The sequence below is a fragment of the Lytechinus pictus genome, chromosome 3, assembly GCF_037042905.1.
Source record: "Lytechinus pictus isolate F3 Inbred chromosome 3, Lp3.0, whole genome shotgun sequence".
Lineage (NCBI taxonomy): Eukaryota > Metazoa > Echinodermata > Echinoidea > Temnopleuroida > Toxopneustidae > Lytechinus > Lytechinus pictus.
The window spans coordinates 9,363,974-9,382,114 of record NC_087247.1 but is presented as its reverse complement, the minus strand read 5'-3'; the positions used below and the strand labels follow the sequence as shown (position 1 = coordinate 9,382,114).

The 18,141-nt window shown below is 34.5% G+C and overlaps 1 protein-coding gene across 1 annotated transcript in view; it reads right to left on the bottom strand.

Annotated features, from left to right (window-relative positions):
• Nucleotides 1-6,178: 6,178 nt before the first annotated feature.
• Nucleotides 6,179-18,141, bottom strand: part of LOC129257869 (membrane-associated guanylate kinase, WW and PDZ domain-containing protein 2-like) — a 63,953-nt gene continuing 51,990 nt past the window's right edge. The window contains exons 18-23 of the mRNA XM_054896296.2: nucleotides 16,749-16,786; nucleotides 16,092-16,210; nucleotides 15,378-15,804; nucleotides 14,652-14,813; nucleotides 13,027-13,162; nucleotides 6,179-6,674 (exon numbers count right to left, since the gene is read on the bottom strand). Coding sequence (XP_054752271.2) covers nucleotides 6,439-6,674; nucleotides 13,027-13,162; nucleotides 14,652-14,813; nucleotides 15,378-15,804; nucleotides 16,092-16,210; nucleotides 16,749-16,786 — 1,118 coding nt within the window. The 3' untranslated portion in view covers nucleotides 6,179-6,438. The remainder of the gene's footprint in view (nucleotides 6,675-13,026; nucleotides 13,163-14,651; nucleotides 14,814-15,377; nucleotides 15,805-16,091; nucleotides 16,211-16,748; nucleotides 16,787-18,141) is intronic.

Below are 18,141 nucleotides of genomic sequence, written 5' to 3'. Positions count from 1 at the left end.
GAATAAGTGTGATGGGGGCTTTAGTAAAGGGCGCTCCGTCTGATACGCCATACTGCTTTTTATAGTTATCTTAAAAACCACGGTATAAAGACAGTGTCATTTACTTTGTGGCGTGGCGAGATAGTTTAAAAGGCCTTTCCGACTTATCATGTCGACATGGCAAGAAACATTATCCTGCATGTGATCTTGCCTAGTCGACATATAAAATGTCGTATGTCGATGATGTGGTAAGATACATTATTCACTTACGTCGACTTATAACAATTTTACAAATCGACAATATGAGACACATTACCTCACCAAGTGAATATGGTAAGATGACGTATGTCACCATGTCAACATTAAAACTTTTTGTAAGTCGACTTTGCAAGATGACATGCCATTACAGTGTCAACAAGGCTGTTAGGTCGACTTGGTAAGATTACGTATCTCACCCTTTCGACTCAAAACAAGTTTTTGAAGTCCTCATGGCAAGATGAAATATCGAACCATGTCATCTCACTCTGTCGACAAAACAAGGCTGTTTAGTCATCATGGCAAGATGAAATATCGCACCATGTCGACAAAACAAGCCCCATGATCTCGTCAAAGAGATCATGGGGCTTTGAAGATTTCCTGTTATTGATATAACAGACTCGGTTGATACAAAAGGACCTCTACAAAGAGACGGGAAGATGATGGACGCCACTTTCATTTTATAAAACAAATAAGAAGAAAATACGAAGAGCTGAAAACCACAGATCAGAGGGCACATGAACCTGTCAAACTAGACAAGACACGACTTGATTGGATTGACGAGTTCGGCAGTGGGAACACGCATCGTCGTGACCGACACTCCAGGCCTGATACGATTTGATTATCAATTTATTATTCTGATTGAAGGTGATATAAAATATTGATTGATTAATATTAGTGTTATTGCGTGGTAATGCAGTTGTAGAATAAAGAAAGGTCAAACGCCCCTCGCGGAACTAGCCTTCAACAATACACAATTTGCATGGCATCCTTAATGGCCTAGCCAGGGATGATACTTGGATATTATTTGGTGCTGAGAACTTAAATATTACACACTCCCCCCCCCCCCCCTTTCAGATGATGACAAGTGCCCTTTATTATCATTATTATAAACTGACCATCTCTCTGTATGAGAAGGACCCTCTCCATCTTCTGATTAATCTCCTTTTAACCCCCATAGAGCAATATTTGACACATCAAACCACTTTTCCTTCATATTAGAGTTGGATAGTGTACCGTAATTCCTTTACCAATCAACACACATTTTAATGATGAGCATGCACTTTTCTAAGCATGTCTAAGCACTTTATAGAATCATTCCCCATATTCAAAACACACACCCTCAACAACTGAACACACACACACAGACAAAGAAAGATAGGCGACTTTCATTCCCATAAGTACACGAGCAAACACGCCAAAGAAAGAGACTTCTCTTATTTTTTTTTGTCTTTGTACAAACTTTAATGAGTAGTATACAGACATGTACATATGCCATGTGCTTGATAATAAAATGATCAAGATTCATTCATTTATTCATTCATTAGATCTTGACAAAGAGAACCAGTCAAATTTTCAAGCATGGGAGAGAGAAGCACGGTATAAGGCTCCGAACCCCCGTAAAAAATAGATTTCTTAAAAACAATCAGGCTCATCACCGTTTATTTATATATTTTTCATATACATTCTTACAATGCAATTAAAAAAAAAAGGTTAAAACTCTGCACCTGACGGTGAAAATTGATTTCATTCAGATAATTATCTATACACAGCTATTTCTTTCTATTTATTGAAAAATAACTCTGATCACAACCAGATGGCTGAATAATGTACAGAAGAATATCATAATTGGAATTCATTACAGTTGATGATTTTCTTCTAACAAAGATTACAATTTGAACTCGTTTCTACGACAACTGGGAATACAAATAAGAAAACATTGGACTTGAAAACAGACTGCAATGGCAAGACCAGATGAAAATGGAAAAACCTGAACAATCAAACGCGCTCTATCGGCAATGGAAATTCAAAAGTTCAATCACGAGCAAATTAGATGACTTGCTTCCTCACTTCCAGAATTACGTTGATCTAGAACCAGAATAACATTGTTCTAAAAATGAATACAATCGAGCATTAAAATTCATTTGAAAACCATAAGAATTACTTTGGCAGATCATACCTCCCGTCCCCCCCCCCACCCCCCCCCTCCCTCCCTCCCTCCCTCCCAAGAAACAATATCCTTCTAATGAATTCAAACACAACCAACCTAGGTCAGTATTTCTGTGTAAAAAAAAATACTCCAGATTTTTAAAGAAGATTAGCGACATCAAAGTACTGTGAGCGTTGAAGCATACTGATGACAAGTACTCATCGTTTCATTATCATAAATTCATCAACAGGATATAATTGGCCATTTTGATTTAAGATTAAAAGTGATACTACCTTGGCAAACGAACACATACAAAGGATAAATATTGATAATTCATTCTAAAAAAAAAAAGTGTAAAAAAAATAACCATAGAGGATATAAGCGTTGGATGTGCTTTGAACCACACAAGAACAAAAAAAAGTTATTTACAATTCTAATGCATATATGATTTATTTTGTACAATCTGTACAATAGATTACAAACTATAAAATGTCTTACATTTCTCGATTTACCATGCACACAGACAGAGTGAGTTGTCTAGCATACAAGAATCTGTTGTCTTGCTATGTTTTTAAAAAGAAGGCCACGACAAATAACATTTTATGATCACAAACAAAAATCAAGGTTTCGTGGATTAAATCAACGTGCTTCAGAAGAGCATCCAAAACAGATCATTGTAACACAAATATTTTTGCCATGTATTGTGTGAACTTCGAAATATATGTTAAATAATAAATGCTACTATTCACATATCTCATAATGACTATATTTGAGAATACTTTGTGCTAGCCAGCAATATATATGCAGAAAGTTAATTGAGAAATAAAATTTAAACACAAAAGGGAGTAATTTCATTTGATCCAAATGTATGCATGCTCTTACAATTCTATGATCGAAAATAATAATACTAAAAGACATGAATTCCCTACTAAGGAAGGTAGTCTATAGGGATAGAATTTAGTAAATTATCCAATAAAAGATAAAAAGACAATCTTTATCAAAAAGAGAATCAGAGATTTCATATCAACCACACACATAGAAAAGTGGTACTTGCCACATTTTAGCAACTCCTATAGGCAAAATCTTCATGAGTTGTCCAAATATTTCCCTTCACAATTTCAATAAACAGAGGCTACTTCTTTTGAGGTGAAATTAGATCGACTCCATTATAAGAATGGAACACAGAAGAAAACTACCAAATAAATACCCACATTATGAAGAACAACATACCCATGCTTCTGTTATGAGCAAAATGATAACTTTTCTTGGTTTAGAATAATTTGGCATCACATTTTAACAATCTCATTACTTATGAAAAAATCTGTAAAATTTCAAAATGCGTTCTTGATCATTTTCTGAATCCGCTGTTAATGATTTGATTACTTGCATTACTCCATGTGTTTGTAATTCATCTAAACCTTCCACTTAATTTTTATATTTAATTTCCGCCGTAGACTGGCTAAGATGGAATATTAGTTCTTGTTAAAAAAACATGTATATATTCTGGGCATTGTGATTTATAGATAAAGTCAAGATAACTTTAATTGTAATAAATTAACAAATATAATCAATTAAATTGTTGTTTAAATAGAGCCATCATTTTTAAATAATTCAATAAATAATTCTAAAAAGGTTCAATATGGATGGAATTTTAATAAGCACTAAATTTAAAATCACTGCTTTTCAAATCCATCCGAATAATTATGACATCCCTGAATAATCTAATGAAAAAACATTTTTAATTTGAATACAGTGCTTCTTATGGAAAATGTGGGCAATATGAATACTCGTGATTAGATTGAAATGCAATGCGTTTCCTTTTCTAATTGAAAAAAAAGATCACAATTGGACATTGTAATCTTATTTTAGCCTTGTGATTGAATATAGGGACTTGAATACAAATAATTGAGTACACATCTGAGCCATATTAGATAAAAAGATACAATTAACAACATTCACCATTGAGTGTATTTTGGTACATGGCTTGCCATAAATTTAAGCTGAAATGTACTATTATATCCTCATATGATATTACAGAGCCATGATACCATTGAATACACTCACTGACTATGGAGAGATTATAATCTAGTTGCTTATTACATAAATCATGACTATACAATTGGCAGTAGTAGCAAGTTCACAGCATACTTTCTTTCTTCTTTTTTTTTTGTAAAGAATATGCAAGGCATGAATATCAAGGCTTGGTCCGTTTCTTAGCTCATTTACACCACAAAAGATTGAGTACACCTGAAGATGAGGCAACGTGTGTTCCGAAGTGAGCGATCACACAGCAAAAGTTAACACATTTGTGCTGGTTGCTTTGGGTAATCGAACAGTAATCCAAAGTTAAAACCAGTCCTGCTTACAACCCACACTGCAAAAACTCCGGTGTTGATTTAACACCAGCCCGGAATCTATATATGTCCACACCAGAGAAGTATTGAAACAACACCAGTTTGGAATCAAACCGATGCTGCTTTAATACTAATTGGTGTTGTATAAACACCTATCTGGTGTTGGACCAAAACGAAACTGGTGTTGTTTAACACTTCTCTGGTGTGGACATATAAGGATTCCGGGCTGGTGTTAAATCAACACCAGAGTTTTTACATTACATTGTTAACTCAATACGTGAGTAAACCATGGACTTACAACAGTCCATGAGCAAACAAAGGTGGTGGCATATTCACTTTTATACCAAAACTTGAAATTAATGGACTGAAGTTTTGGTGTACAAAGCTCAAGGCACGGTATCTCCACAAATGATGGCATGGTATGCAAGGACCTTTATGATATGAAGAAGGCCTAATATGAAGAAATAGTTGCTTGTCAGTAATATAATACCAAAAGTGCTCAAAATTCCAAGTTGCCAGCATTTTTTTCATTGTTTGTTCCCAAGCACTGAAAATACTCTTGTTACACTGCAAAAACTCTGGTGTTGATTTAACACTAGCCCGGAATCTATATATGTCCACACCAGAGAAGTGTTAAAACAACACCAGTTTTGTTTTGGTCTAACACCAGATAGGTGTTTATACAACACCAATTAGTATTAAAGCAGCATCGGTTTGATTCCAAACTGGTGTTGTTTCAATACTTCTCTGGTGTGGACATATATAGATTCCGGGCTGGTGTTATGCTGGTGTTATACAACTGAAAGTCGCCACAAACACAAACAAATTTCATCTGAGGAAAACAAAAGTACAGACAAGAAATAGACACAATCGTAGCATGACATCACAGTAGATTCACAGACAGGCTAATACTCCTCCCCTTCCGCTTTTAAATCAATTTCTCGGGCACCCCCCATCAATCAAGACTGAATTCAGTTTGCCTGTAATTATTTTCCATATATCTTTTATATTAAATAAGAAAACATTGCTATTACATGATTACTGTCTATAAATGATGACATTGTTATTCACCTAAAGCACACAGTGTAAAATAGCCCATGAAAATTCATTAAAATTTTTTTAATAACAAAAATCAGGAATGAAAAGAGGTATTTGTAACCTAATCAAAATCAAATGTGTGTATAATGATTATCCATGGTAAAGTTTTGACTCTACAATGATCAGAGTGAATAGAATTTAAAAAATAATAAAATCAGAGATAAAACAAAAGAGATCACATAACATTATCATACTAATTGAGAATGGGAACACATCATTTTTCACTAATCCTTCATGTTCTACTGAAAAGGTACTTCTATATGATTTTTTTAAGGTCATTTCATACTCATTTCATAGTTGAAAATGAAGCTCATGTTGACATAATAACTTTTTTATGGATAATATCAAGGAATAATTTGGTTTTAAAATCAATTTAAAAACACATAAGGCTTCAGTGAAAATAACATAGTTTGATACATGTACCAATTTCATGAATGAACATTTGCAATACTTTGATAACCTTAATGCATACATGGACATTGGTACATTAAAGACTGAGGAGTTAACATTGTAAATGATCCTGAACCACACATTAATGATATTTTTAAAAAAGAAAAAAGCATGAATCCAGCATGCTTTAGAAAGAATGTATGATAGTGTTATCAACATGGATCAAGTTATCGTTAAAAAAGCATCAGCATCGAATACAAAAATAAATCTAAAAAACCGTTTGGTATGTTATCCTCCATGCTCTACAGTACAAAAAAAATGAATCAATTTCCATCTAATGGTAAATAAATGAATAAATAAGTAGAACAGAATAGCCAAGTCATTTCATGTTGAATGTGGGGAGAATTCCAAGAATATTAAAAAAAAAGGACTCTAATATTTCAAGCCTCTTGGCAAACTACGGTAATTCCAGGAGTAATCGAAGTGGTCTTTGCCTCGTCCTCGACCCCCTCCTCTTCCTCCTCCTCTTCCAGCCCCTCCTCCACTTCCTCCTCCTCGACCCATTCCATCATCACGCTGCATCTCGTCACTCTGCAGTGATGAATTGGAGACGGCCATTGATGCATTCCTAAACATAGGGGGTGGGGTCTGTGTCATGTGCCTGGGGTCTGCACAGTGGAAAAAGGGAGAAAAAAATGAAATTCAAAGAATCATCTACATTTTGACATACAAATAGATACCTCCTCACATCTTTATTGAAAGCATGGAAGTTGATCAAACACTTAAATTGTAGTCACATGTTACTTGATTATTATTTTTTTTTTTACAAACGACTTTTAGAAACGTCAAAATTATATACGGTATTCAAGTTGTCGTCACAACACAATTTTATATAAATACAGGGGATGAATACAGCTTTCTTTTTTTGGTAAATGTACACTGCAACTTATGAGCATGATGAAAGTATTGTCTAATTCATGTTAAAAATGATCTAACTGTATTAACAGTGAAAATCAAGTTTTCACCAAAGTTAAATATGACATCTAACCTAATTTCAAAAATCAATATCTCTCTCCCTCTCTCTCTCTATTCTTTCTTTCATTGCACCTTGGGCATAATGTACAATTTTACACAATTCATGCAAAAAAGCATAATATAAAACAACAAAAGGAATAATATACAAAATGATTGTTATCCGGTATTCTTTTCGAACAAGTTAAACAAATCAACATGCATGCCACCACAATGAGAGTGATCAACAGATCCTTACACATCAACTTATTAGATTAAACATTCATGCTATTAAACCCACAGTGAACTTCTGCATACTTTTCTGACTTCTAAACTACATCATACTCTCTTCAAGTAATAAACAGTAATACATGAAACCCTTTAGAAAATAGAATAAGATGTAAAAATTACTAAATTCTGTAAAACTTTTATGTGAATATGGGCTACATTCTTGATTTTTGGAGCATGGAAAATAATAACAAAATGCAACAAATGTCCATGAAATAGATTTCACGTTTAGAAATTTTAGCAATAATAATGATGGAGAAAAAGAGAAAACGCACAAAGCATATTTCAGAAAAGAAAAAAAAAAACAGATGTTTTTTCTCCTCCATTTTGAAATTCCATTTTTAAGCAATGGAGGAAGGTAATTAGTAACTCCATTTTGAAATTCCATTTTTAAGCAATGGAGGAAGGTAATTAGTAACTAGACTCTTTGGCCTGTATTCTAAAGTGTAATAACTTAAGGCGACCGCACACCTTACGATTGGTCTGCGACCCGATTTTGGAATAAAACGTAGTAGAATTTGATGCAAATATTGAGACATGGAATTTCTTACTGTGTAATGTTCTCAATCATCATACGAATACCTATGTTCAAATCTGTGACTATGCTATCATCCTTCTTAGAATAAAAGCAAATTTAACATCTAGTCGTAATGACGTCATAGCAGTCGTACGATTGGCTACGATTTGAAACTAATTTGGCCTTTACTCCAAAATAAAGACTTGCAATCTTTCAAAATGGTTATATTAGTATTCTTTCAATCAATTTTAACCTCAAATAAAATGATATGTCCCATTCACATTTATAGAAAATGAGCAAAATGCGATTTGTCCCTGGCTGCTATTATTTCAAGCTTTCAGCTTACGATAGCTGGCCTCTGCATTTGAATTTATTTATTGTTTACATGAATTATGTCTACATCTACTTAACTACTATACAATTGTCACCTTTGTAATTTGATCATTATGTATGTTTGATGTTATATCATTGTTATAAATTTGTAATTTTGATTTATTAATAAATGCAGAAATACCTGCTTTAAAAAAAAAAAAATTGGATCGCGAACAGTCGTAAGGTGTGCGGTGGCCTTTAGACCATGGACTAACTCTGTGCTAAAATTATGGGAAGCCAAAAGTGTCAAAATGTTTTTTATGTGTATTTGCTATTTCCTCCTGCATTTAAGGTGAAGAAAACAATTTCAATTATTATATCCTATTATGAATGATGTGAGCGTCACACAAGCTGATGAATCGGACCCTTCAATGCGAGAGATATATGTCACTGTTGGCTATCTATAGTTAAACCACAACTTAAATCCAGAGTTTAACTTAAACCCAATTTCAGAATATGGGCCATTGAGTTGACTGGAGGTTGCAGTAATTTATGCATGAATTTCAAGGGGATTAAATCATTGAAAAGGTGATTCTAAGCAGTGTTCACTAACAAGTACTACACAGGCGTGCGAAAATCCAGAACTTTCTCATGACTTGTCAAAAATGATTGTAAGCATTGAATGAACCTCAAAAATGTCTTCTATTGATGTCTTGATGTATTTCACCAAAAAATTCTCTTCCTCTTAAATTCTGCTAATTTGATTTGATAATAGAGAAAATCATACTTCCTTCATAATATTATACATTAGTGTTATAGCTATTACATCATGCTCATTCATAACAATTAATAGCACTTTCAGTAGCCTTTTGTGATCAGTAAGATGGCAAACATGCATTGCTGCCACTTGCTCGCGGCTGTAAGGTTTACACTCTTATCTTAACAGAACTGTGATGTACTACATGCATGATGCATCACAATCCTGAGCCTTACGATTTAACCTCCGTGCAGTTAATTTGTCATTTATCCAACTTCATTCAGACATATCATGAATAGTTATCCAATGAACAGATTGTGGTCTGAAGCAGTGATCGATCGTGAGTTGAGATTTTTAGATGATGCAACAATGGGAGATCTACTGAAAGTGCTAGCAATTGAAAGTGGAAATAGCAACTGAAAGAGCAATATCAAATCAATATACACATAACACATCTTTCCGGGCACTTCATTTGGAATAATATTGAGAAACTAAGAATTCTGAATGAAAAATCTCCAGATTTAAAAAAATAAAGACCATTATAGATTTAAGAGAGAGAGAAAGAAGGAAGGATCCATGCTAACAGAAGAAATGAATTTCAGAGTAAGCCAATTCAAAGTTAATAGATATATACAAAATTTGTGCAGAATGATATTCCAAGTTCTGGGCCCCGTCTTACAAAGAGTTACGATTGATCCGATCAATCGTAACTCTATGGAAATCCATCGGTGTCATAATTTTTTTATACGAAAAACTTGCACATTGTCCTCTGCATGCAAAGAGATGCGCAGTGAATTTTCAAGAAAACAATTAATGCATGAATACACATCATAGTTAGAAAATATTTTGAACAGACATGAATAATACATGTTGATGTTGCTGGCCGTCCATAGTTGTGTAAGACAGGGCCCTGATGTACATGTATAGATGACTAAATGTTGTTGACATGCACTTAATTCCACTACTACAATGCCATATTATGAAACTAACCTAACTGCAATACAGAATAAATAGGTTGTGCAACATTGAATACAATGGGAAAACCCCTTTAGAAATTAAGGTAATAATAATACTAATTAAAAATAGTGCAGAGAATTAAAAAACATGTCAGAGCTTTTTGACTGCACTTATCAAAGAAAAACGCAAGAATGAATCTCTCCAATCAAGCGTTTTGCTTTAAAAATTGCAAGTCAAAAAAAGGGTGCTATTTTTAGATTTAACAGTACCAATCACCTTTTAACTTGTCTTATCAACACGTACTAGTAGTATTCGACTTTACACTTCAACGATTCTGTTCTAATTGTCCCAAAATATAATTGCATTAATTTTGAGATATGCAAATCATGTACACACAACATTCTCATAACACAAAAGGCCTACATTCTTCAGGCTTGAAATAGACTAGTCCCTATGGACATACATGTATGGTATGCAGATATAGCTCTATGACTTGTGTAAATGTATGTGTTAAGATTGTTTTTAATCAAATATATCCACTAATTACTCACGATAAGTGCTGTAGCGATCAGCATAACGATAGCCTGTTTGATTTGCAACATTTAAAACAAGACAGAAATTTTGGAAAGTCAAGTGCCTACAAACTGCAACAGCTAACATGTTGAAGAGGATTGATATCACAAACGATACTTAAGACGTTAAGTGCAACACTATGTGAACACATAGACAGAAATGGCATTTATTGCGGAATGACAGAAAAATTATGAAAAGCACAAATAGAGAGAAACAGCGATTCGATTCAGCATCTTTCTTCCGAGGAAAATGAGTTCAAAAAATTTGTGACCCTCCAACTCCATAACGACCATAATGTTGGCAAATGCTTTATGGTATTTTTTTTTCCAGATTAGGGAAGACAGTCGGTTATGACACTTGCTTTTTTTTTCTGGAAGGTAAGAATCAATCTATTATCTGTGAAAACGTTCAGGGTCAGATACAGACTTTAAATTGCGTTGTTCAGGTTTTTACAAAGTATGTGCCTACTCTCATTATCAGGAAGGAATCATAAAGTCTTGGTACAATTCATCAGGGTATCTTAACAGAAGCTGGTTTATTATTCATAGACTTTAATCAACAAATTATTATCAGGGAAATAAAATTGAAAACAATATTTGATTCAACCTTCATGTAATACTCTGTGAAAGCTGATGCATTCATTATCAAGACAAACAAGAACATACTGGTAAGAATCAATTTTTGTTTTCATTTAAATAACATTTGCAACTTGCTGACTTTTTCGTGATGAAAGGTCACAACATGGACATATTACGAATGGACATTCAACGAATCCCCTCCTTTGGGCCAAAGACCGTCACCGCTAATCCTTTTATAAACAGAGCGCTGCCAGCTGACGCCCATCAAGCCGGTCGTAAAAAACACGCTCTCACTGATGGACAGCGGAAATCAATTGTACGCTGCTCCTACCCATTGCGATGTTGTTCGTTCACTTTATCAAAAGCAACGCACAGCAGCGAACGTTAGCGCTATGAAAATGATAGCAGAAACAAGAAAACAGGCGTGCATAAACATATTTTTTACGTACATCGCAAACAACCGCACATGAAATGCATTGACATCACCTTGCAGATCCGTATCAGATCCGTATATATACGGCAAAAAAGCAGTCGATATTCGACGGAGAAATGTGCGGAAAAACGTTAAAAATGCAGCTTTTTCAGACAGTATTGATGTCGATAGTAGCGCTTACCTTCGGTCAGAAGTTGATTTTCATTTGGGCATAAAATTCCACAGGATTGATGAAATTTAACGGGATTTTTTTTGATGGTCAGACGACAATCGCACATTATAGACAGCCTTAAATAATGTTCTGAAAAACCGGATATGAATGGCGCATTGCATTCTAGGTAATGTAGGGACTTTCCCTATTGGCAATCGGGGCTAAAACATGACCGTCTTCGGTCGAAAGAGGGCCAGTGAGCGATCGGTGACGATCAATGGCCGAAAGGAGCTTGTGTAAACAATCGCCCCGGGCGGTCGTCGTAAAAACCGTGTAAAGAGAAAGTTAAGGGTTAGACAGCGATTTTGACAGCTGGAAACAGGTGGTGGTCATAAAATGCTCTCGTTGAATGTCCATTCGTAATAGGTCCATGGTCACAATAGTTAGCTTTTTCATTTCAGATATACTCTTGGGGGAAAAATAATTGATAAAAATAAGCTTTTTTTTTAAAACAAAATATAACACCATTTACATACTGGGTACACTTCATTAAATAAAGAAATACGCATTACGATAATGAGCTTCTTGTTGAAAATACTAAGCGTTGATAAAGAAGCTAATCAACTTTACAAAAGAAACAAAAACAGAAATGGAAGTAATGAAAAAAGTTCTTTAAAAAAGACATAATTACAAATACACATACAAGGAAAATCAATTTATATCATTTGAATGAGATTTAGAATTGACAAGAGAGAAAATAATGAATTAGAACACATTTATTCCACTGAATTTATATGTGAAAGACCTTCAGGAAATGAAAATAGCTGAACAACAATTTTGAAATTTTGATATAAAGCTGGACATATGCTCAATTAGAATACAAAATTTTAACATTGATTGTTACAGAAGGAAAATGCCAAAAAGAATGAAGTAATACTGCTTACAGGTTAGCTCCTTTGATTTTGGGACAGATTGGGAAAAAATATCCAATATATCGTTGGTATGAGGTGAAAATATAAACAAATTAAATTTTTCCTTTTCTTCGCAATTGCATCAGATTATTTTGATAGGATTCTGAAGAATATTTTTGTATGGGTATTATATCACATACAATCACTATAAAGCTGGTATATAAAACTACACAGAACAAACAGTAAAAATCTTTCACTCTAATGAAGTAAATCTAATTCAATATTCAATGATTCATTTTATCTGAAACAAGTGATTATTTTGAATCAATTTGAATTGTTTTTCTTTTCACATTATCAATATTTGAAATCATAACTCATCATTTCTAAATGTGATAAAAACACATGCTCCAATACAGATACCATTAACCTCTGTTATTTCATTGATCAATTCAGTGAGTTTACTTTACTTTGTGGCAAAAAAAATCCTCTGACCTGTGCTATCTATATCAACTTTGAATAAAAAGAAGCTTACCCATGGTAGCAGACTTGTAAGATCTTCGTAGCACCAAAGTAATAGAATCTCCACCATTACGGATAGCATTTATAGCCTCACTATGAAGCATACCTTCTGTGCTTTGACCATTGATCTCTATAAGCTCATCACCGACCTAGAATGGGAAATAAGGAGGGGGGTGGAGAAGAGATATAATAGAATATTCACACTAGCTTGAAAACTTTGAATTGATGCAAAATATTGTGACCTGCGTTTGGTATACTACTTGATTTTATGTTTTCAATCATGTAAATTCTTTGTAAATATTGTGATTTTTTTAATGTTTTATTTTAATAAAAACGTGTATGTTAATAACAAAAGCAGATTGTATTGATTGAAATAAGTTGAGAATATTCTTTGAACTATCTGAACTGAAATCTGTTAGGGGCCCGTTGCAGAAATAGTTGAAATTTAAATGTCGAAGTATCAATCGATTGCAAGTCAAAGAATCAATCTAAAGTCAAAGTATTGATTGCAAGTGAACCTATCAATCTCAAGTCAAAGTATTGATTGCAAGTCAAAGTATTGATTACAAGTCAAAGAATCAATCTCAAGTCAAAGTATTGATTGCAAGTCAAAGAATCAATCTCAAGCCAAAGTATTGATTGCAAGTCAAAGAATCAATCTCAAGTCAAAGTATTGATTGCAAGTCAAAGAATCAATCCCAAGTCAAAGTATTGATTGCAAGTCAAAGTATCAATCTCAAGTCAAAGTATTGATTGCAAGTCAAAGAATCAATCCCAAGTCAAAGTATTGATTGCAAGTCAAAGAATCAATCTCAAGTCAAAGTATTGATTGCAAGTCAAAGAATCAATCCCAAGTCAAAGTATTGATTGCAAGTCAAAGTATCAATCTCAAGCCAAAGTATTGATTGCAAGTCAAAGAATCAATCTCAAGTCAAAGTATTGATTGCAAGTCAAAGAATCAATCCCAAGTCAAAGTATTGAGTGCAAGTCAAAGAATCAATCTCAAGTCAAAGTATTGATTGCAAGTCAAAGTATCAATCTCAAGTCAAAGTATTGATTGCAAGTCAAAGAATCAATCTCAAGCCAAAGTATTGATTGCAAGTCAAATAATCAATCCCAAGTCAAAGTATTGATTGCAAGTCAAAGTATCAATCTCAAGTCAAAGTATTGATTGCAAGTCAAAGAATCAATCCCAAGTCAAAGTATTGATTGCAAGTCAAAGAATCAATCTCAAGTCAAAGTATTGATTGCAAGTCAAAGAATCAATCCCAAGTCAAAGTATTGATTGCAAGTCAAAGTATCAATCTCAAGCCAAAGTATTGATTGCAAGTCAAAGAATCAATCTCAAGCCAAAGTATTGATTGCAAGTCAAAGAATCAATCTCAAGTCAAAGTATTGATTGCAAGTCAAAAAATCAATCCCAAGTCAAAGTATTGATTGCAAGTCAAAATATCAATCGAAAGTCAAAGTATCGATTGCAAGTCAAAATAGGTTGGTTGGGTTGAAGTAGTAAGATGGACTGAATCACACAAAGTGGAAGGAAGGGGTAAGGGCGATTGCGGCGACTGCCATTTAAACAAGGACGAGCCCGGATTTGAAACTTGGGATTACTGACCGAACACGACCTAAGGATCTTACCCTCATTAGAATACTCTGCGCTGCAGGGCCGTCATCGGCCATCCTAAGTACAAAGAGAGGTGTGTTGTCGTACTCCCTCCCACCTCGGATGCTGAAGCCAAAGCCGGTGGATCCTTTCTTCAGGTCCACATTGTAATAGTCGCCTGGCTGCAGTTCGTTGCGCTGGTAGTGGTCGGATAAATCAAATAAGTAAATACATAACCACTTTTCTATTGAATTGTCAAAAAAATGTATGAATGACTACCAATGCAGTCACATAACCACACAATATGATGACTTGAAATAGGTCATATTTACTGCAATGAAATTAAACATACATACATATTTTTGACTACCTGAGCCAAAAGTTTGCAAGGCTCTGTAAAATTTTTCACTTGAATTTAAAGGGTACAGAATCTTTTATGAAACAACTGGTGACAGGACATTACCTCAAGAAACAAAACCCTGATCTGGAATACTCTATAAAAAAAAACAATTCCTTGCCATTAAAACCAAGCTCATGAAACAAGGCTCAGGGTTCCACTCTGAAAATAGTTCCTATATTTACCAATTAGACACCGGCGCTGAATAATTCTCTGGAATGCACTTTGCATAGATTGCTCGCTTCAATCACCAGGGTTTTTACTTTTATAATTGCTACTAAAAATTACCAGAAATTCTCATTGTGATTTTTCAATAAAAGAATCTCCCCAATGACTGAAAGCTCTTGAGTGGTATGATCATTACCTTTGGTGGATACATGAGTTGCTTTCCCTGCGGTGGAGCTTGTCTCCCTGGTTCTTTATACCCCCTTCGATCCATCCTTGGCGTAACGGGATTACTGGCCGGCGGGCCTCTATACCTTCTCTCTTGTGGGGGAGACATTGGATGGGTTCGCTGAGGCTCATAGCTCCTGCGCCCTGCATGGGGAGACTTGGGATGCTGTGGACCGCCCCATCCAGCATCTTGGTTGTTGGGTGGCGGCGGCTGCTGCTGCTGCCTGGGGATTCCCCTCATGGGTTTGCCCATGGGCGGGGAGCTTGGGCGTGGCGGGCCATCGTGGTACGTCATGCTCTGGGGAGGGGCTGACGGGGGTCTGGTGGGCTGGTTGCGTATTCTTTCGGGTTCTGGCTTCCACTTGGAGGACTTGGCGTAGATGGGTTCTGTTGGCTTGCTGCATGGAGGAATACAAAAAAGACATGCTTATTTCATCAAATGTATACTTTTTGTCATATAACATTTGGCTTTTTGATAATGCAAATCTCATAGATTTGGTATGATTGATCAAATGTCTTCTATTAATCAACACAACTATTTTTTTTAATGAAAGTCTTGGCCTCCCCTGGATGTCTATATCCATTGAAGTTTATCATAGTAATTGGCAAGTAAATGACACTGAAAGCATTTGAGAATTACACTCCATTAATAAGAAGATCAAACTAATCAGAGAAACAGACTTACTTATCAGCCGGATGAGAAGGTTGAATATGATTGGTCATCGGTTGGGGAGCCCTCATACTCCCGTCACTACCTTTGATCTGTGCAGGCATGGCAAGAGCATTCACCATATGACCAACGTTCTATCAAAGCAATAGAGAATACACAAAAAAGTAAGGCATGAATCACACCTAAATCATACAAACACCGTTCTTTAAAGTGATCAAGGATACACGAATATACTTGCATGTACCATATTATAAGGTAGATAGGCATGTATGACTTTTTTTTCTTTCCATGGAGAAATAAAGCAAAAACCTTGTCTTTCCCAAATTGGAAAATTTCCAACTTTTAAAGATTCTTTTCAATTGCCATTTATTTTTCATGCATAACTTTGAAAGGGAAATGACGCAAAGGAGGGGGAAATATTACATACAGTATGTGAAGAGTAAGATCACATAGGCATTAGTAAATGATTCATTAAAAAATACCATAAAGTTATCATTCTGAGATGATATCTAATTGCCCTCATAAGATATATATCATCCTCAGCAAAATCCTTGGGCTTTTTCATCTAATTTGTGCGATATATCTTTATCTAATGAAGTCTAGGTTTTTATTTGAGGGTTTGATGACCTTGCATGTATTATTTAATGATTCCATGGTTCATTCAAGACATACCTTGGGAGGTTGATTTCTGTTCAGAGGATCCTCTCCACCTAAAATTAAAGAGAAATCACACACAAAACATTATAATCTAAATCAATTTTGCATCAAACAAGCAAAAAAGCTGAAGTATTGGGAGATAATACAAGAATAAAACAGAAAATTATGATTTAATAGGCTCTGGGTTTAATACTATATAATTAGAAGTGAACTAAAGCAATTATAAGCATTGACATATTTGAAATGAAGATATTTGAAAGAAATGTGAATATGAATGACTATAAGAATGAGAAAAAAATGATCAATCATGTGTAAAAGTGAAGAAGAAAAAAATACAGGGAAGATATAAAGCAAACACTAAAATTCTAACAGAACATGAGGTTTATAAAGTGGGCAATTAAACTAGTTTTTATGGAACAGAGAATATCACTTTTTGGTTGATATGGGGCCCAAAAAGCATTCAAAATTGGAGTAAAATGATAAAAAGAAGGATAAATTTACCCCCCTCCCCCATTAATAAAAAAGAGAAGAATAAAAATGTCCACCCTAACAGAGTAAAAAACAATATCAATATCATTCTGTACTGGAATAAGGTTGATTACTGAATATATGTGTTATCAAATATACACACAAGAATAAAACTACAAACAAAAGATGGTATTTCAAGGAATATACTCATAGGAAAAAATTATAAGGCATGCATGATTAATTCAATCTTATTTTTAAAGAGATATACACAGAGGATGAAAAATGTTATGTGATTTTGAAATACATGTGTGCAATGGAGAAAGAGCTTTAGCTATAAAGATCTTTTTAAGATTCTACATAGATATTCATGTCGTAAAGTTTAATTTTGTAAACGAGGAGATGAAAGGCAGAGTGGTATATTAGGAGAGTGGTGCCAGTGACAATCATTCCTTATTGGTCAATCATTTCATGAATTTCAAATGAATTTCTGAATTGCTTTCATCTAGAGGGATTGTTTTTGGTGCAATGTTGCCCTTTGACCCTGGGCACCAAGGGGCCGTTAAGTGAGGTTTACAACCATGGAAACCTTGACTGACTGGCTGCTGAGCCGTTACCATGGTAGTTAAATAATGGCAGTTGTAACTCTCGTTAAAACTTGATCAGTACATATCAATCTTTGTCACGAACCCTTTTTATGAGGCCGCCATCAATTTCAAGCTTAACTTTAGAAGAGATATGAAATAAATGAATTTGAATTCGAACTGCTCATGATGGCGGTCTCCTGCGTTCATTAGTTAATGTTTTTTTTTTAATCATTTAAAAGTGAAGTATATGCTCACACCATTTTTTTTGGGGGGGTTCTAATTATGTATTATGATTATAATGTATACATTATGCATTATTTCGTATATTGCATACAATGTAAATACTTTTGATAATG